The sequence below is a fragment of the Chiloscyllium plagiosum genome, chromosome 22, assembly GCF_004010195.1.
Source record: "Chiloscyllium plagiosum isolate BGI_BamShark_2017 chromosome 22, ASM401019v2, whole genome shotgun sequence".
NCBI classification, from domain to species: Eukaryota; Metazoa; Chordata; class Chondrichthyes; order Orectolobiformes; family Hemiscylliidae; genus Chiloscyllium; species Chiloscyllium plagiosum.
Genome location: NC_057731.1, coordinates 6,289,478 through 6,311,223, shown reverse-complemented (window position 1 = coordinate 6,311,223; position 21,746 = coordinate 6,289,478). Strand labels below are relative to the sequence as shown.

The 21,746-nt window shown below is 44.4% G+C and overlaps 1 protein-coding gene across 5 annotated transcripts in view; it reads right to left on the bottom strand.

Annotated features, from left to right (window-relative positions):
* ank3b (ankyrin 3b) overlaps positions 1–21,746 on the bottom strand; it is a 737,210-nt gene that overhangs the window by 396,273 nt on the left and 319,191 nt on the right. For 3 of the 5 annotated variants that reach the window (XM_043712328.1, XM_043712333.1, XM_043712334.1), the window contains exon 1: positions 2,310–2,706. The exons of the other annotated variants lie outside the window; for them this stretch is intronic. In XM_043712328.1, coding sequence (XP_043568263.1) covers positions 2,310–2,420 — 111 coding nt within the window. In that variant the 5' untranslated portion in view covers positions 2,421–2,706. Of the gene's footprint in view, positions 1–2,309; positions 2,707–21,746 lie in introns of those variants that run through there. 5 annotated transcript variants of the gene reach the window in all.

Sequence of the window (21,746 nt, the reverse complement as noted above, 5' to 3'; positions counted from 1 at the left end):
GAATGGGTATGGGTGGGTGCGCTTCGGCGGGTCGGTGTGGACTTGTTGGGCCGAAGGGCCTGTTTCCACACTGTAAGTAATCTAATCTAAGTAATCTAATCTAATCTAATCAAAACCTGTTGACTTTATACACATTTGATAATGTAGAAGGTTGTCAGACAGCTGTATTTCAGTGTGGCTTTCACATTAGTCCTTGGCCAGAACAAACTTTTGTCAATGCAATGCAAAATATATGGCAAAAAACCATGAGGGCCTTGACAATAGGAGTGTAACAATGGTAAGGTACAGGACATCGTGGGTGCTACATTACAACGGAAGATCGGGGTCTCTGTGGAAATAGAATGTGCAGTGTACTGGGCAAGACAATAAAGGGGCTGCATTCTCCAGTTTATAAGTTTGTGTAAAAGCAGGGAAATGTTCAATGGGGGCAGACACACACCAGAATAAAGCACTTATCTAACTGTGTTAGATGTGTAGTGGAAATGCGCCAAGAACAAGGACAGACTACAACAGTTCCCCTTGAAGAAATGCGCCTTTAACAACTAGTTACAGCACTATTTCTATTTGGGCTGATTTGCCAAGAAAACATCCCCCTGTCGTCTGTACATGCAAGAACACAGTGACAGCACCTCATGTGCAAACACAAAGAATACAAGTATATTGGCCCTGCCTCCAGCTCTGCATCAAATCCCTTCCAAATCAACCAGTGGCCAACTGTACACATTCCCGCCTCCTAAAGCTAAAAATAAGACTGGTTCCATTTTGGCAGTCCAAAAGCCCATGATAACACGAAATGCAGCAACGAATCTCACAAACCAAATCTCGTTTACATTCACACACCACAGCAAGGTAACCACAAAAAAGAATTTACAACACAGGGAGTAGCCAATGACCTCTAACCAACAGGATTGAGGATACTGCACAATATTCTTGACTCCGCTGCTCATTTCCACCAGAGTGGAACAGAATGCTAGAACACACAGGGGCGTCTTTGGTTGTGCGTAACTTTCACTTAGACGAAAAGAAAATGACACTCAGACCTAAAACGCCCCTGTCATTTGGAATTCTCTTCGAAATGGCCACTGATGTAGCAACATCTCTCCTCATTGCTCATGAGGCAAAAGGTGTGTTCCGTCTAAGTGCGACTGTTATTGAGGTCAATAAAGCCAGATGAGAGGGAGAGAAAGAGAGAGAGAGAAGATGGCACGCTCTGCAGATATCACTGTGATGTTTCCATCTCATTTCACGGTGGGTGCATTGGGGCTCAGGTACAAACCATCATTATTTCATGTGAAGGAGAGGAGACAAAGCAATGCAGTGGAGAGGTCCAGCCCTGCTGAATTATATCACAACATTCACATCGATTATACCTAATCCAGCCAACCTGGAGTTAGATAAATGGGACCCAGTTTTCAAAAATCAGACTACAATTCTAAAACAATATCATTACCATAAACTATTTCAAATGGATAACTGCAGAGTTGCAATAACTAGAAGCAAAAGACTGGGTATTCAAATATAACTACCAGACAATGAAAACGTCAAATGACAAAGCTCCTAAATTCTACGCACAGCAGGAGATATCTGCGGGAGTGCATGGGTTAAGGTCACATAGAACACAATGTGTCTATTGCTAATTATCTCCCCAAAATAGAAGCAGCCTTGTATTGCTTAACATGGGGGCAATAAACTAAATGGTCACATCTATCAGTAAGCATTGTTGTATGCTCTTCCAATTGTTCTTATTAAGAGGCACTGGTGTGTGTGTGTGTGTGTGTGTGTGTGTGTGTGTGTGTATGTGTGTGTGTGTGTGTGTGTGTGTGTGAGAGAGAGAGAGTGAGTGAGAGAGAGAGAATTTAATTGCATAATAATCTCAAAAGATGCATCATGATTTGACTCCTGGGCACTTGCACATTTGGGATGTCCCATAGTATGAATGGAAGCCAGTTTCAAAAATCTGGAGCAGATGTATGTGAAAAACAAAACATATATTGCAGCACCAAATGGTTCCTGTATCAGGGAAATTAAAATCCACCCTGATACAGGCTCCCTCTTCCCTAAAGCAGCACATCCCGCACCAACACTGCAGTCCACTGTGAGGAATTTAACACGGAAAAATTATCTGCAAACAAAGCACTGCAAACTCCAGCAATTGGAAGAAATCAACTACCATTTATTTATGTAGCCAGCCACATTCAGAAGTACAGAGGCTCCCTCTGCACTGACTTGACAATGGGTATTTAATTACACGCTCAGTGCAACAGAATCAGAACAATGGAATGTGCCGATGGACAAATTTCTCAAGGTACCTTTCTCTTTCGATCCCGCGAACGTTTTCGGTGTTTTTTGACGACTTTCTCATCCTCGGTCGCAGCTTCCAATTCCCGGTTTTTCTTGATGTGAGATGCAGCATGGGCCATCCTGGGTACCGGTAATATCTGACCAAATGTGACAGCTTAGTGTAGGTACAATCCCTGGCAATCTCGTAAAACCAGTCTTCAGTGATTTTTGTCTCTGTGCTTGCAGTCACCGATGAAGAATTAAAACCAGAGAAGGCAAATGATCACCAGACAAATGCAGGGGATTGTGAGACATTGTGCGTTGACTGGCTTTATCTACCTCTGCACATCTCGAAGGAAGAAGCCTTCAAAGAGTGCAGCCATTCTGATGCATTAATGTAGTGAAGAAGTCAGCTGGGATAGTGAAGGCAGAATCATAGATAGACTGTATCTCCTGCTTACCAACTGGAAGTGCCTAAGTGACTTCAGTGAAAGGGGGAGACAGAGGGAGATCCTGACAGGGGTAATAGCTACATCAGGAGATGTACAAACTGACGCCGCACTAAAACAGAGCAATAGTCAAGTGTCCACACATTATTAACTCCTCACATCTCACAGAATCATTTTATTGCTGACTTAAACAGGCAGGCAAACATGCATTGGGATACAGCACAAACCTGCGATGCAGTGGAACGGGTCTTTCTACACTGCTGATGCAGACAGAGGCCAGGGTGAAATGACATTTACATTTACCACCCCTCCACCCTCCGCAACACAGGCCAAACGGTGCAATGTCGAGTGAATTTGGGGGGGGGGGGGGGAGAACCGAAGAACCTACATTCTCCCCGAATCTGACAGGTCCCTGCAATCTTGCTGCTCGCACGCATTGCTCACGTTAACTGTGTAGCAAAGCTTGCACTCCAGGACTGCTCATTACTGAGCACTGCACGGCAGATCTAAATATGTAATCACACAGGCTCACATCACAAACGCTAGGCTTAAGTTCCCTAGAGCTATATGGACAAGGCAAAGAGCAAAAGAAAACTAAACAAAAAACACCCTCTTTTCTCTAAACTGACACCATCTGTTTTAGTGTCCCTTCTTTGAGAGCCACAAATTATATGATTGTATTTTTTTTTACCACCTGCGTCCTTGGTGCTGCTGACTGCAGCTTTTGAATATTCATGATAGGTGGGAGAGAGAGAGAAATACACACAGCAGCCTGCATAGATCCGGGATGTAGTAATACCTGTGGCCAGAAAATGGAGTTCTCTCCTTGGAATATAAAGGGTAGAGAGCACAGCAGACAGGAGCAGGGGACAGGGATATCAAAGAGAGTGGGGGCAGCAGGAGGTATTTGTGCTTCAAGGCGTTAGACACAGTAAGATTCTTGTGGGCTATAAAAGGGAAAAATCAGCTCCTGCCAAAGGATAAACAGTAAAGCCTCTATTGTCACCCAACACAAGAGCCTTTTAAATGGTCACTGCTTTCCATTTGCAGGTTTTTGTTGAGAGAGGCTGTTTACAGGAGCCTGGGATTCTTCATTTGCTTTCGGAGTGTGGTCCTTGCTTCATGGAAGAAAGGGTGTTTCTCCCCATTTTGCCTGCATCAGCAAACTGAAGGCGAAACCATTCTACTGTGTCACAGACGACGTGAACAGGGTACGCACTGTTGGCTGCAGGTAGGGTTAAGGAAAGAAAGGTTTTAGAGAAATAACAGTTGCTAATATTTGGCAATTTAATGGAAATATCAAATGCCTCTACTCGTACATCATCCTATCTAAAGACAGGCTGTGTCACTCCCCTCCTCATCATTTGGAAGAATCGCACTGATGGGCCACTAATGGTTAAAACCTAGTTCACTCCATGAAACGAAGATGAAGAAGATTAAAATCCAAATAAGTAAGAGTGCCAGAAATTGTTAATCTTTATTCCATTTTTAATATGAAAGTGGCACCACACATTCCAGCCAGCAGTGATCTCTGTAGATATATCACTGACCTGTATAGAGAAATGGACACATGAGCCAGCAATGGAACCATGCCAAAGCAGTTTGAGCAGCTCGAGTTCAGCTTTGTCCTGTTGACAGAGGAATTAGGAGTAACAATCATAAACCCAGCTCAGTCACTCAGTTACAACACCAATGATACATTAACCTGACAACGGCAAGAGTGCTTCGTCATCTTCCATGTTACATCAAATACCAAATGAATTGTGTTCGTGAGCGAGCAAATGTGAGAGTGAAAGAGAACATGTGAGTGAGTAAGAGAGTATGAGTTGAGAGAATGAGTGCAGGTGAGCGATAGAGAGTCTGAATGTGCGCCAGACACAGCAAGTGTGAGAGAGTGAAAGTGGGAGAATCAGTTGAGTATGAGTGAGTGTATTTGTGCACGAGTGAGCGTTTGAGTGTGTATGAGATTGAGGGAGAGAGAGAGGAGCTGAAGGTGTATCAGTAAAAGTGAGCAAGTGTGTGAGAGCAAGTGTGAGAGATAGCACACGGATGAGTGTGAAACAGATTCTTTACCTTGATGGAGTGTCTCCGCTGTGGAAAAGGTACCTGAAGAAATCAAGAACCTCAAGTCCCAACCCCTTGCCAGCATTTCTCATGATAGTAGAGACAGTCTGTGGTTCACACAAATAGTTCCTGGAAGTAGCTGGTCACTTAAATGATCAAATTTGACTTTGTAGCTCATAGTGCCTGAAATCCAGACTGAGGAGATTAGATCAGGTAAGAACAGCTCTGTTCTGAGTGCATTTTATTTGGATCGTCTGGGTATCCATTTGGAGAACTGAGGCACCTCAGTGGATATGGTTCCGGGATACCTTGGGGGTGGGAGTCAGGATCTGCATGACCCTTTGTTTTTCTTGCACCAGATGTTAAGGTGTTCACCTGGAACCCCCAAGTGACTGCACAGCTTAGAGGGAAGACTCGTCAGGATCCTGGTGGGGGTAGGGATGTGAGACTTTTAATGTGAACATTGGACATGAAAAAGTGCATAAATCCCTTGGAACCATCCCATCTATCAAGAGCTGTCAAGCAACTCTCAAAGTAACAGCAGGAGTCCAGACCTATCAGCAAGTCACAATAAATGTCACTATGTTTTTATGGATAGGAGTACTTTTCTCAATAGAGTGTAGTCTCAATGTAGAACTTCAATTGAAATATATTTTCTCAGCGATGTGCATAGCTACCTGTGGATACTCAATTAGTTAGCATGGTAGATGAAGGGGAAAGGGTGGTGGTTGTAAATAGAGAGCAAGTTGGCACAGGGTGCAGGGGGACTAGCGAGTTTTGAGAAGATTTGTAGCTCAGGTTGAGGCTCTGGATGTAGGTTTGGTCGCTGAGTTGGAAGGTTCATTTTCAGACATTTCATCACCATACTAGGTAACATTTTCAGTGGGCCTCCAGGCGAAGCAGTATTGATGATTCCTGCTTTCTATTTATATGTTTGGGTTTCTTTGGGTTGGTGATGCCATTTCCTGTGGTTATGTCATTTCCTGTTCTTTTTCTCAGGGGGTGGTAAATCGAGTCCAAGTCAATGTGCCAATGTAGGAGATGTGATGGCGGGTGGATAGAGGACACTAGATTACATGGGTTGGCATGGATTTCTTTGTAATTTGTTCATGAGACGAGGGCCAACACTGGCTAGGCTCCATGGATGGGAAACTTTAGTTAGGAGGATAGCCTGAAGCAATTGCATTTGTTCTTGGAGAGAAGGAGGCAGAGAGAAGTTTTCTAAATATTGAGCAGGCTGGGCAAAGAGGAATTGTCAGGGTGGGGGAGGTGAACTGTTCCTGCTTGTCAAAGAAATATGAAGGAGAGGACATGGATTGAAAGAGCCATGTACAAATGAAACCAGGGTGATGTGAGAGAAAAAGAACTGTTTCACCCAGCAAGTAGTTAGGGTGTGGAATGAATGCACTGCCTGGAAATATGGTGGAGGCAGATTCAATTGAGACAGTCAAGGGGAGTATTGGATGATTTGTGGATAGTAATGGTGTGTGAGGAGATGTGAAAAAGACAGGAGATTGGCACTGGGTAACAGAACTGATGCAGGCATGATGGGCTGAATGGCCTCCTTCTACGCCATTACAATCCTGTGATTCCGACAGTGTGAGAGTTTTGATTTCTCCCTCATCATAACGAGCTAAATCTACACAATCCTGTTCAACCAAGCCAAATAGTACACACCAGCAGAAACAATTATTTTGTTTGGATTTTTGAGGAGTTCTGCACTCTGATTTTACTTACTCGACTCCAGGCAGCCATGCTTTCAAAGGCCACGGTCGTCAGCTTTGGAAACCCCACCGTAGATCACTTCCCGTAACCTACCCCAACTCCTCTTTCCAGAAGCTGCTAAAAATCTACCTCTTAAGGCTAAGCTTTCGATAATCTTTCCCAACTACCCCATCAATGCTTGTTTGTATTGTTTGTGCTGCCACCTAGTTTAGTTTTACACAGCAAGTGCCTCGTGCTGCCACCAATTTTTACTTTCTTAAACACTCCTTTTGTTGTTGTAAGCAATAACTTCCCCCCTCCCCCACCGATTCAGAAATGGCTCCTCCCACTGAGGCTCCAATTCTAACATGGCAGCTGCCAGGCCGCTCTCTGGTAACTTTAGGAGGTTAGCTCCCATCACAGGAGCTGGATGGGTTGAGATTTGGAGTTGCATTCTGGATCCTGAGCTCAGAACGCAAGCGCAGGCAAGAATGTCAGCGAAAAACCTCGGCTTGCTCTCATTATCACCTCCCTCGTCATTTCTGTCACTTAATGACTCTCGCTCGGGACTGCCAACTATGGTTGAACAAATGCCTAGATGTTACATCACGCAAGTTCCTGCCCAGTCAAACACATCTCAGTGCCTAATTCCAATATTTTTCTCATTAATGAATTTAAAAAAAACGACATAGCATTTATCGTTTCAGACGACTCCAAGATAACCCTGGAGCATTCACTAGCCTTTCTCCATCACTACTCACTACCACAGGCCTTTACTTTCACCTCTTCAGCTCGCTTCAAAGTTAATCACAGGTCGATAAGGTGGTTAAGGCAGTATTTAGCACACCTGCCTTCATTGCTCAGACCGTTGAGTATCGGAGTTGGGATGTCATGTTGAGGTTGTACAGGATGTTGGTAAGGCCATTTCTCCACTATTGTATGTAGTTCTGGTTGCCCTGTTATAGGAAGGATATTATTAAGGTAGAGAGAGTCAGTAAAGATTAACCAGGGTTTGAGTTATGAGGAGAGGTTGGGTAGGGCTAGGAATGTTTCATTGGAGTGTAGAAGGTTGAGAGGTGACCTTATTGAGCTTTATAAAATCATGAGGGGTATAGATAAGCTGAATGGCAGGTGTCTTTTTCCTAGCGTGGAAAACTTCAAGACTAGGGGACATATTTTTAAAGTGAGAGGAGAAAGATTTAAACAAGACACGGGGGGCAATTTGTTTTGGTTTTTGTGTGGAAAAAACGTTCGGAGGAAGTGGAAGATGCAGGTACAGTTACAGTGTTTGAAAGGCATTTAGATAAGTACATGAATAAGAAATGTTTGGACGGATCTAGTTTAGTTTTACACAGCAAGTGCCTCGTGGATGGAATGAAATTCCTGAGGAAGTGATAGGAATGAGTACAATTACAATATTTAGAAGACATTTGGATAAGTACATGAATAAGGTTTGGAGGGATATGAGCCAAGCACAAGCAGGTAGGATTGATTTAGTTTGGGATTATGGTCAGGGGTGATCCAGTTGGACCAAAGAGTCCCTTTCTGTGCTGTATGACTATGATTGAAAGCTCATCACCCTAAATCATTCACTCTTTGTCTCTCGTCACATCTGGGCGTTTGTCAGCATTTTCTCCTTTCTGTCTCAGATTTCCAATGTGCAGTACTGTTTCTGTCAAGCTCAGTTTAGTCAGAACACTCCAACAATGGCTTTGGTGCTGATACCTCCTGAAAGCCCTTCCTTTCGACAGGACATTGACTCTCTCTTGACAACTCTTCCCTTTGGTTCACCCAATTGTTACCAGCATCTCCCTATTCCTACAGATCAGTGCCCATTCACTCAACCTACAAAAGGCCTGAAAATGTGCACTGCCACATCCCTTTATACTGGTCATCACATGTACCTCAATGGGTAACACCCATTCTCTGGGTTCAAATCCCAGTCAGCAACTAGAATGCCTCATTGTCTAAAACACTAAAAATTGTATGTGAGATTAGAATTAAGAATCTCTACAAGTCCACACCGACCATCTGAAGAGCATCCCACCCAGACACACCCCTCTACCCTATCCCTGTAAATCTGCATTGCCCCTGGCCAATCCACCCTAACCTGCACATCTTTGGACTGTGGGAGGAAATCCACGCAGATACAGGGAGAATATGCAAACTCCATTCAAACAGTCACCAGACGGTGAAATCAAACTTGGGTCCCTGGTGCTTTCAGGCAATGGTGCTCACCACTGATCTACCATGTCACCTGTAGAGTCCCTTTCCCTCCTCTCAGATGGATATAAAAGGCGTGTCTAGGGATGTGCAGGCTAGGGAGTTTAACTATGGTAAATGCAGAGATAGGATGGGATGCTCTTTTGAAGGTCAGTGCATATTCACTGGGCTGAATGCCTCTATCTGCAGCTTGATTTCTTGGACTATAAAGTTCAGGGATATCTTGAGGTTATGAAAGTCACAACAGAAATGCATGTTTTTCTCTTTATAGCTCACATATGGTTCAAAATGATTAGAATGATTATCAAATGTCAACTACAGAGAGTATGAGGATCTAGTCCAGATTAAGGATGGTTGCCATGGGAGTTCAGGAACCTGACTAGGCCAAGAGTTAAGGTCCTTCAAGATTTTGAATACCTCAATCAAATCTCCTTACAGTCTTTTATTTTCAAAGGAGAACAGTGCCAGATTCTCCAATCCAGCTCCGTTATTGAAGGTCCTCATCCCTAAAACTGTTCACCAGTCCTCTTTGTGCTCTCTCTCTGATGTTTTCACATCCTTCCTAAAGTACCCAGTGCAAGACATAACATTCCAGAATAAAAACCAAAAGAGCTGCGGACGTTGTAAATCAGAAACAAAAACAGAAGTTGTTGGAAAAGCTCAGTAGGTCTGGCAGCATCTGTGAAGAGGGATCAGAGTTAACGGTTAGGGTCTGGTGACCCTTCCTCAGACCTTATATACAGATGCACCCCCCACCCCCATACACAGATGCATCCAGGGCCCTCCACTCCTGCACCCCTCCCCCCACCCCACCACCACCACCGCCCCCCCCTCCACACACACACACACACATTATTATTGTATCCTTTATTTCACAACATATATCCATGTTCTTCCCAACATAATGAATCACTTCACTTGGCAGGCAATGGCCTAGTGATACTATCACTGGACTGTTAACCCAGAGACCAAGGTAATGTGCTGGGGACCTATTCGAATATGTTTGAATTCTGCCACAGCAGATGATGGAATTTGAATTCAATTAAATCTGGAATTAAAGTCAAATGATAACCGTGAATCCATCGCCAATTGTCGCAAAACCCACCTGGATCACAAACGTGGTTTCCTTTTGAGAAGAACATCTGCCATCCTTACTGGTCTGGTCTGGCCGACACATGACATCAGACCCACAGCAATGTGATTGACTCTTAACTGCCCTCTGGGCAATTAGAGATGGGTATTAAGTGCTGCCTGACCAGCATCAACACCCTTGTTCCGTGTATGAATTTAAAAAAAAACTCACTGTATTCAACTTCACCTGCCACTTGTCTGCCCGTTCTCCCAACTCGTCAACATCCTTTTGAATTTTTACAATCCCCTCCTTACAATTTAGAATCCTGTCAAGCTTTCTGTCACCCACAAAGTTTGCAAATGTATCCTTTTCACCAACATTAATCAGGATTCGCTGTCTCCGGTCACTCTGCAAATTCTGTCGCGACTAAGCCTATTGGGCGGCACGGCGGCACGGTGGCACAGTGGTTAGCACTGCTGCCTCACAGCGCCTGAGACCCGGGTTCAATTCCCGCCTCAGGCGACTGACTGTGTGGAGTTTGCACGTTCTCCCCGTGTCTGCGTGGGTTTCCTCCGGGTGCTCCGGTTTCCTCCCACAGTCCAAAGATGTGCAGGGTCAGGTGAATTGGCCATGCTAAAATTGCCCGTAGTGTTAGGTAAGGGGTAAATGTAGGGGTATGGGTGGGTTTCGCTTCGGCGGGTCGGTGTGGACTTGTTGGGCCGAAGGGCCTGTTTCCACACTGTAATGTAATGTAATCTAATCTAATCTAATCTATTATTGCGTCAGCTTTAACTTCTCATGAGTCTGTTGTGCTATACTGGAGTGAACATCTTTTAGGAACCCACGTAGATGACATCAACAGCACTGCCCTCTCAAAACACTGTTACCTCTTCAAAAGACTCCAACAAGTTAATGAACATGGCTTTCCCAAAAGAAAAGCTGCACAGATTTGTTAACTAACCAGCATTTGCTCAAGTGATGATTAATTTTTCTCTTATTTTCCCCAGAAGGTTCCCCACAATAAATTGACGGACCTGCAGATGCTGAACATTGCTTTCCACCCTTTTCTGAACACGGGAGTAACATACGCATAACATACAACAAAATACTGTGGATGGTGAAACGAAAACAGAATTTGCTGGAGAAACTCAGCAGGTTTGGCAGCATCTCCAGAAAGAGAAAGCAGAGCCAACATTACAGAGGGGTTCTGAATGGTTTCTGAAGAAGAATTAGCAAATTTGAAACTTAATTCTGCTTGCTCTCCAGATGCTGCCAGACCTGCTGAGTTTCTCCAGCGGTTTCTATGTTTGTGTAACATAGGCAGTTCCTTCATCATTTGGTATGGCCCTCACATCGAAGAGAGGCTGGAAAATAATGACCAGCACCTCCTCGACTTCCACGTCTTCTGTTAGTTTCCTTGGATGCATCTCATCTGCTCCTGGTACCTCACCCAATGTAAACACAAACAGCCTATCCAAAACCATCACCTCATCAACTTTCAAAAAACAACTCATCAACTAGGTACAATTACCACATTTAAAAAGCATCTGGTTGGGTATGTGAATAGAAAGTGCTTACAGGGATATGGGCCAAATGCTGGCAAATGGCACTAAGTCAGACTGGGTCAGTGCAGATGAGTTGGACTGAAGGGTCTGTTTCTGTGCTGTATGACTCTACGCACGGATAGGGTGAATAGCCAAGGTCTCTCCCCCCTCCCACCCCGAGGTGGGGAGCAAGGGTTTAGGGTGAGACAGGAAAGATACAAAAGGAACCTGAGGGCTAACCTTTTCACACAGAGGGTGGTGCTTGTATGGAATGAACTGCCAGAGGAAGTGTTGGAGATGCAAGGGTGCAATTACAACATTTAAAAGACATCTGGAGGGTATACAAGTAGGAAGCGTTTAGAGGGATATGGCTAAAAGCTGGCAAATGGGACTAGGTCAGTTTAGGTATCTGGTCAGTGCGGGTGAGTTGGACTGCAGGGTCTGTTTCCATGCTGTATCACTGTGTGACTCTATAATTTTGAACACTTCAAGAGTCTGCAGCAAGATCCCATTCCCAACAACTCTGAAGAGAGATCTGCACGCTAGGAATGCCAGGGAGGGATCCAGTACCAGGGCACTGCTGAGGAACTACATTCTGTTCCGTAAAGCAGAATTGTATGGATTTGGCCCCAAAAAAAAGCTGCATGCAAAATGTTATTACCTGGTGACTGTTCTGTTTGTTTTTAAATACTGACTGGAAATCTCCCACTGTGCACTGCCAATATATTGCTCTCACTTAGCCAGACACACCCACGTCAAGAGAATGAGCCAACCTGTCAGAAATCACCCTGTTTCAGCTGGGGAAATGCCAGCCTGCCAATCCTTCCAGTCAGTCACACACATGGCTGACTCAAGAGAGATTCAGGCAAATCCTTGTGCAGTGGTTCAAGAAGGCAGTTCACCATTATTATCTTCAGAGCTGTTAGGGATGGACCAATTAACATTAGCACCATCAAAGAATAAAGAAAATTGTCACTAATCACTGGGGCTCCCTGTAGTGGTGTTCATGTTCAAGTGTCTTTCACATTTAGTGCCTGGCCTCTGTCCTTGTGCTTTACCTCACGTTAGGCACAACCTCAACGAGCTGTGTTCACCATCACTACCTCCATGGATCTTGCTGGAACATTCAGCACTCTGGGGATTCTCTGCAAACCTCCCTGCGTTAGCTTTGCTCTCTGGAGTTATTTTGCCGTCACCTACTTCAATCCTTGAAATTAGCCCTGGGCCAAAGACTGAGGCATCATCTCCATCTCAACAGCAGCTGGAACTCAATGGTGACAGGATCACGCTCCAGTGACTGACTGGAATTCAGCCTCAAGCAGGTGAGCTGCTGGGGTTTTCACACCAGACGGAGCCAAGTGAGACATAGTCGCTCACATCCAGGTTTTATTTCAGCACGAACTTGCCTGATCTGAACCAGAAGGAGAGGCTGTGCTGCTCTCTCTTGACAACCAACTACCACATTCCCACAATGCATGACAGCTCCCACACCTACTCCCACCACCGCCCCCCCAATCCCGCACCAACCCCCTCTCCCCCAATCCTGCGCCCACCCCTCCACTGCCCCAACACCCACTCCACCCAATACCCAATGCCCCAACGCCCACCCTATCTATCCCCTCAATACACTCCTCACACATAACCCCAACCCCTCCCCGAATCACGCATTCCCTCTTCACAATTACCACCCACCCAACCTACAACTCACTCACTCCCCAACACCACATGTTCCCCTGCATTATTCCATGCCCCTAACTTCCCCACCCGATCACACAAACACTGACCCATACCCACCACTCAGATCCCCAGTCCCAGAGGTGCTGTATTTACCCCTGGGCAGGGGTTTGGATCTTGGTCGCTCAATTTTCCTCTGTCTGAACTCAGAGTGGCACCTGGTAGATGAATCCTGGGTTAAAATCACCTCGTCCTGACACAGGGTGGACAATCTGGCATCTAACTGAAGCCAGTCGAATCTCACCCCCATCTAATCACCCCCTGACAGACCATCAGAAACATAGCAAAACACATCAAACAGCAAACCACAATCACAAGATGCCCCTTGAAGTGTTAACTATAATTATATTTCTTGAGCGCCTTTACCATAATCAAACGTCCCAACGCAGTGTGTGTATCATATATGGAGATATTAAGTCAGTTGATCACAAGTTTGGTGAAAGAGGTGATTGATAAAGACAGTCTTAGAAGAGGCAAGTGAAGCAGAAAGGGGGAAGGCTATCAGGGGGGAATTAGGAAAATGCAAGAGGTCAGAATTAACGCAGCCCAAGCATCTCAGAGGGACATGGGACTGGAGAGGGATTGAGGGAGAGATGAGGTCATGGAAGGATTTCAAAAGGCATACCAGGCTATGGGCCAAGTGCTGGAAAATGGTCCGAGAGTCATGAGGTGGTTGTTTTTGGCCAGCATGGATGCAGTGGGCCAAAGGGCCTTTTTCTGTGCAGGAGGTCTCTATGACTCAATGAAAACAATCATTGAATTTTCAAAATCAGGGTACTGCTTAACCAGGCCGCTGACAGGTAAACGGGTAATGGTCACACAGTCATAGACACAAGCACAAAGACAGGCCCTTTGGCCCAAACTAGTCCATGCTGACCCAAAATGCCCATCCACGCGAACCCCAATTCCCTGCACTTGGCCCATATCCTTCTAATCCTTCCCTAGCCATGTATTTGTCCCAATGCCTTTTAAACATTGATAATGTACCCGCTTCAACACTTCTGCTAGCAACTCATTCCAAATGCGTACCACCCTCTAAGAAAGTTGCCCCACAAGTTCCCTTTTATTCTTGCCCCTCTAACCTTAAACTGATGCCCTCTCGTCCTTAATTCCCCAATCCTGGCAAAAAGACTGAGTGCATTCAGCCTACCTCTGCATCTCATGACCTTCCACCCTTCCACCCTCCCAACCTCCCACCCCCACCCCCACCCCTCAGTTTCCTATGGTCTAAAGAAAAAAGTCCTAGCTTGTTCAACCTCTCCCTATAACTCAGACCTTTGAGTCCAGGGTCAACATCTTTGTAAATTTCTTCTGCATTCAGTTTATTATTATTATTCAGTTTAATAACATTCTTCCCATAACAAGGTGACCAAAACTGAACACAATACTCCAATTGCGGCCTCACATTCATTCTGTATAACTGCAACAATACTTCCCAACTTCTACACTCAATGCCCTGACTGATGAAGGCGCCAGTGTGCCAAAAACATTCTTCATTGCATGGTCTACCTGTGACTCCACTTTCAGAGAAATAGTAACCGTCTCAACCACTAACAGTCACAAAAACCCGTCTTGTCCATCAGTGTCCTTGTAAGGAAATCGGCCACCTTTACCAAAGACCTACATGTGACTCCAGATCCACAATAATGTGGTTGGCTCCTCACTGCCCCCTGGAATGGTCCATCAAGCCACCTTGTTAGATGGGCAGCAGAGTTTTAGATGGCCTCAGGTTTACAGATGGTAGTGTGGAAGGCCAGCCAGCAGTGAATGGGAATAGTTAAGTCAGGGAACATGCAAATGCTGATGAGCAGCAAGAATATGCAGCAGCCCAGAGCCACCCTGTCCCCAGCAACCAACCCAACACAAGGGAACTCAGGGACAGCCAAGACTTCAGTTCTCATGATGACAAGAGTTAGGTGCAAGGGATTAATGAAGCATGAAGTGTGTCCAAATCACCACCACTTTTACAGTCTGGAGAAAACGGGTAATGGTCGAGTGGGAACAAAGACCCAGACTAATGCTTTGGGACATGGCTACAAATCCTATCACAACAGTGAGTGGAATTGAAATTCAATTAATACATCTGCAATGCAAAGCTGGTGTCCGTAATGGTAACCATCTCAACCATCACCAACGGTTCTGGAAAACCATCCGGTTCATCAATGTAATTTTATGGAAATGAGTCATCCTTACCAACTACTTGCATATTTCTCTCGTTCCACAGTATTGTGGTTGACTCTTAACTGCCTGTCAAATGGCTCAACAAGCCACACAGCTCAAGGACACAGGGATGGGCAACAAACATCGGTCTTGTGTCTGACACTCCAATCCCCCCACCCCACATGAAATAACCTCCTAAAGAAGCACATTTTCCAGAAATGATTTTCGACATTAGTCACTTAGAGAGTTGTCAAATGAAAGGTTTAGCCAATTCCTGAGCAATTTAAATTTAAGAAACACTGATTTTTCATCATTTTGCAAGCCAAGATAATTCTACACTTCAAGAAAAATAATAATTTCTCTCTCGAACAGCCAATTCCTTCAAATATGTAAATCAAAGTCATGGCAGGAAGTACTGTCGAATTTCCAGGATCTCCTTCTGTCTAGTGTAAATCAAACTCTGATGAGGCATGCAAATTTACAATTGTATGCTCCCACAGGCCACAACACTCTCAGGGCACAGATAAGAGATTGTTACATGAGGCAGGTTTTGATCTAGAAAACACTGTCAGAAAGGATAGTGAAAGCAGATTCAGTCAGAATATTCAAAAGGGAATTGTATGTTTTAGTTGAGAAAGGAAAAAAGGAAACTGGACACAACTGGATAGCCTCTTTCAGTGCTGGATGACTGTGGTTTCTGGTTAACAGAATCATACAGCACAGAAACAGACCCTTTGGTCCAACCAGTCCCACCTGCCTGCTCCTGGCCCATATTCCTCTAAACCTTTCCTATTCATGTACTTAACCAAATGTCTTTTAAACATTGTAATTGTGCCCATATTCACCACTTCCTCAGGAAGTTCATTCCACACGCGAATCACCCGCTGTAAAAAAATTTGCCTCTCCTGTCTTTTTTAAAATCTCTCTTCTCTCACCTTAAAAATGTGCCCCCGGTGTTGAAATCCCCCATCAGAGGGAAATGAAAACCACTATCAACCCTATCTATACTCCTCATTATTTTATGAACTTCTATAAGATCACCTCTCAATCTCCTTCGAGGAGAAAGCGAGGACTGCAGATGCTGGAGAACAGAGTCAAAACATGTAGTACTAGAAAAGACAGCCGGTCAACAAGCATCCGAGGAGCAGGAGAGTCGATGTTTCGAGCATAAGCTCTTCATCAAGAATCTTCATCACATTCCTGATGAAGAGCTTATGTTCGAAACATCGACTCTCCTGCTCCTCGGATGCTGCTTGACCGGCTGTGCTTTTCCAGCGCCACACGTTTTGACTCTCAATCTCCTACGCTCCAGTGAAAAAAGTCCCAGCCTATCGAGCCTTTCTTTTGGCCTCTTCTGTACTATATATGGCTGTGATTTTTGGTTAACATGATGAAAGCAGCCCCACCTTCTCATATCTGTGCAGGCTCAGTTAAGCATCATTTGAGGCGACGCAATCAGTCTTAAGTTTTGAACTAAACTCAACTTGGAAGGGTTAAAAAGGAGCCAGTATCATTGAAACAAGATTTCAAGGCTTTGAGCTATTGGGAGAGACTGAATAGGCTGGGGCTATTTTCCCTGGAGTTTTGGAGGCTGAGGGATGACCTTGTAGATGGTTATAAAAATCATGAGTGGTATGGATAGGGTAAACAGCCAATGTGTTTTTCCCCAGGATAGGGGAATCCCAAACTTGGGGGCATTGGTTTAAGGTGAGAGGGTCAAGATTTAAAAGGAACCTGAGGGGCAACTATTTCACACAGAGAATGGGCTTGTATGGAATGAGCTGCCAGAGGAAGTGGAGGAGGCTGGTACAATTACAACATTTAATTGGATGGGTACATGAAAAGGACGATTTTAGAGGGCTATGGGCTAACCTCTGACAAATGGGAGTAGATTGATTTGAGATATCTGGTTGGCATGGACGAGTTGGATCAAAGGGTGTGTTTTCATGCTGTACATTTCTAGGACTAAGAGCTTAGAGTTGACCTGTAACGAAGAGCTATCTGGAGAAGAAAATTTTAATTTTAATTTTATAAATACTAGGCCAGCATTTATTGCTCATTCCTAATTGCCCAGAGGGCAGTTCGTTGCTGTTGGCCTGGAGTTTCATGCAGCCCAGATCCAGTAAGGAAAGCATAAAGGAGGAAGGAACATTGTCCTTAAGGACATTTATGAACCAGATGGGCTTTTCCTGACAATCAACAATGGTCTCATAGTCATCATTAGACTCTTAATTCCAGACTTCTATCAAACGCTGCCATCATGTGATTCGAACCTGACTCTCCAGAACTTGACCTATGGATCTCTGGAGTAATAGTCTAGAGATAATATCACCGAGCCATTGACTCCCTATCAAATACTCTCCAACCTCCGAAAACTAAATTCTTCCTCATCTTATTCTTAAATGGGTGACCCTCTTGATTCTATTTTTCAATTTCAAATGAGAACAATTCTGTTACTTAAGCAAGATTGGGACAGATACATGGATGGGATGGGTATGGAGGGATGTGGACCAAACACAGGCAAATGGGACTAGAATAATTGTGAAAACTGGGCAGCAAAGACAAATTGGGCTGAAGGGCCTGTTTCCATGCTGTAAACCTCTATGACTAATTATTTTCTCCTTTCAAATAAAAAAATTATAGCACAGAATGTTGAACGTGATGAAGAAATACAAAATGTTACAAATCCAAAATGAGCTTTTCAGGGCTTGCAAAGTAATTATGAACTTAATATACTATTAAAAACTCAATTTCACCACATTCAACAAGGTGCCACTTTGTCAAGCATATTTATAGTGAGACTAATAGCACCAAAGTGGAAATTCTTATAAATGGCTGGAGTGCTTCGAGATTGCACTCTGGGAAGATCGCAGCAGCACATCTTCTGGAGAAATATGGAACGGCCTGTAGCCACACTGGACTGCACATATACAGACGCCCAGAGCTGCTCAGATTCGAAAGGGCAAGGGCTCTCCACAAACTTTCTAATCTATTAGATACAGAGAAAGGAACATGTAGAAAGACAGAAGTCAACAGTGCTGTTATTGAGAGAATCATACAGTTCAACCCAGGTAAATAATTACTCTGTGCAAGAGTGGGTAGGCAAGGAGGGAGGTCGGCAGCAACTAAGACGAGAAATAGTGGAGTGATAACAGTCTACCCCCCTCTGCAATATTGCTCGTTTATTCCACTTTGGCACTCCAGCACTCACGCTAAGTGGTTCATGTTTCACAGAGAAGGGGAATTGACTTCTTTCCTGTCTACTTATCTAAGACTAGTGAGAGGAACTTCTTCACTGTCAGCAAGTGACAATGTTCACTAGCACTGCTGTTCTACTTGGAGTCAAACTCAACAAAGGCACTGCCTCTCACATTCCGAAAGCGTTTAAGAGGACTATGACCACATAGAGCTTTATAAAATCATGAGGGGCATGAATAGGGTAAGTAGGCGAGGTCTTTTCCCTGGGGTGGGGGAGTCTATAACTAGAGGGCATAGGTTTAGGGTGAGAGGGGAAAAATGTAAAAAGGGACCAAAGGGTCAACATTTTCCACAGAGGGTGATACGTGTATGGAATGAGCTGCCAGAGGAAGTGGTGGAGGCTGGTACAATTACAGCATTTAAAAGGCATCTGGATGGGTATATGAATAGGAAGGCTTTGCAGGGATATTGGTCAAGTGCTGGCAAATGCGACTAGATTAAGTTAGGATATCTGGTTGGCATGGACAAGTTGGACCAAAGGGTCTGTTTGCGTACTGTATATCTCTATGACCAGTAGCAGTGGATTCAAAGGCCGCAATAAGTCCTCAGTTTTTTGAAAGAACCTTTCAGTTTAACTTCGCTAATTGCTGCGAGTTTTATTTTGTTCACTTGGCAGATAACGTTTAATGCAAAGAAGAATGTTGTGACCCACTTCAGCAAGAAGAACAGTACAAAAGGAATTAGAGGGCTGGCATGGACACAATGGACCAAATGGGCTCCTTCTATGCTGAAAAATCTTGGCTGTTTTACTCTGGTTTGAATTCTGTTATGATCAGCTGACCCTTCTCTCTGAGTCAGTGCCAAGAATTGTTAAATTCCATCTCTCAATCCTTCTTTAAGACTTTGTTTCTTATCTACCCCAACCATAATTTTATTCACCATTCCTAACAGTTCCTTATTTGGACCAGTGTCAATTTTTATCTGATGAAATGTTTTTGGACCTCTTCTGACTCTGAAGGCACGACATAAATGTAACCAGTTCTTGGTGGCATAGGTCTCCCTCTAACCATTTCTTACAGGGCAGGGAATCCACTGCTGCTGCTCCTGCATTTCGACATGGTGTCATCGCTTTCCAGGTTTCTTTTCCCCTTTGTGCCCCTTTCTCAAAGGCATTAACTCCCTTCCTCAGCCAAGTGTTACCTGGAGACTTTCCAGGTGACGTGATGTACAATGGTGACTGAAGTAACTGCAGAGAGACCGGTATCCCATCACCAAGTCACCCTTTATTTATTTGCATACGGTACACTGTCTGTGGCCAGCCAGCTCAGAGTCAGTCCCTGAAGTGAGGAGATTCCGAATCCTCTGTTTATATCTGTTGCCTAGGGCTCCGAGTGGCCAAGTTAACAACCCAATCAAGGATCTCATAGTCAGTAAGATCCACCTGGTTCCAAACACTACATCAAACTTCTGAAGGATTGGAAAGTAAGGAACCCACACCAAACCTCACTGCTGCCCCACTCCCCCAACTAAAGGTCCATTTGTAAATACTTTCAGCAGCAGTCATTAATCATGGGGTTCTCGCCAAAAGGAGGGGAACAGGGCTGGAGAACAAATCAACAATAAAAGAGGGGAGTGAGGGAAAATAGCTGGCAGACTGGAGAGGGAAAGAGAAGGAGGCAGCAAAGGGAGAGATGGATATTGGTCCCGGAAGGGGGGTGGTAAGAGCAGAATTAGTGTATCAAAAGAGTATGCAGTACATTTACCAAAGGGATGGAAGGCTTTGAATGTGGGAGACCAGAAAATTAAATAACATTTAGAGTCATAGAGATGTACAGCACGAAAACAGATCCTTCAGTCCAACTCGTCCATGCTGACCCAATGTAGTCCACTCGCCAGCACCCAGTCCATATCCCCCCAAACCCTTCTTATTCATACACCCATCCAAATGCCTTTTAAATGTTGCAATTGTACCAGCCTCCACCACTTCCTCTGGCAACTCATTCCATACACGCACCACTCTCTGTGTGAAAAAGTTGCCCTTTAGGTCTCTTTTATATCTTTCCTCTCTCACCCTGAACCTATGTCCTCTAGTTCTGGACTTTCCCACCCCAGGGAAAAGAATTTGCCTATTTACCCTATCCAGGCCCCTCATGATTTTAAAACCTCTATAAGGTCACACCCCAGTCTCCGATACACCAGGGAAAACAGCCCCAGCCTATTCAACCTCTCCCTTAGCTGAAATCCTTGCAAATCTTTCCTGAACCCTTTCAAGTTTCATAACATCTTTTAGATAGGAAAGTGACCAGAACTGCATGCAATATTCCAACAGTGGCCTAACCAATGTCCAGTACAGCCACATGATTCAGTAGTGCTGAACGTGAATCAGAACGTATCAGATTCTCCTGAAAACACCCTGCCCACTGAATGCCATCAACAGCTGAATTCCTCCTTTCAGATAATTCTGTTTCTTTCCTTCAATACAAATGAAAGAATAATTCGAAACAATTCCTGCAATAACTCACTTTTACATCACAACCTCTCTTAAGGTGTCCAGGTCTTCAAAGTGGCTGGGAGGATTTTCGAGCGATTTCACGTACAGCCTTGGTCAGATTTTGTACATAATCCACGTATCTTATTTTTGTCATAATCGTGTTATTTGAAACGAGCTTTAAAAGCAATTACACTGATTTGTTTTCAACATCATCAGGCATGCTGCTTCAGTGTAGCTCTTCCATTATCCTTTCAGATGATTAGATGTTGGCATGTCACAGAAAATGCCAGTAATTCCTTCCACAGAAAGACATATGATATAGATTATGGACATCCAAATAGAAATCTGTTTGAGAAACAAGCATTTTAATAAATAGTCATACAGCACAAAAATCTGTGACTCTAAAACAGACCCTTTGATCCAACCAGTTATAGAGTCATAGAGATGTACAGCATGGAAGCAGACCCTTCGGTCCAACCCCGCCCATGCCGACCAGATATCCCAACCCAATCTAGTCCCACCTGCCAGCACCCGACCCATATCCCTCCAAACCCTTCCTATTCATATGCCCATCCAAATGTCTCTTAAATGTTGCAATTGTACCAGCCTCCACCACTTCCTCTGGCAGCTCATTCCATACACGTACCACCCACTGTGTGAAAAAGTTGCCCCGTAGGTCTCTTTTATCTCTTTCCCCTTTCACCCTAAACCTATGCCCTCTGGTTCTGGACTCCCCAACCCTTGGGAGAAGACTTTGCCTATTTACCCTACCCTGACCTCCCAATTCCTGGACTCAATAACGATTAAGGAAAGCACACCAAACGCCT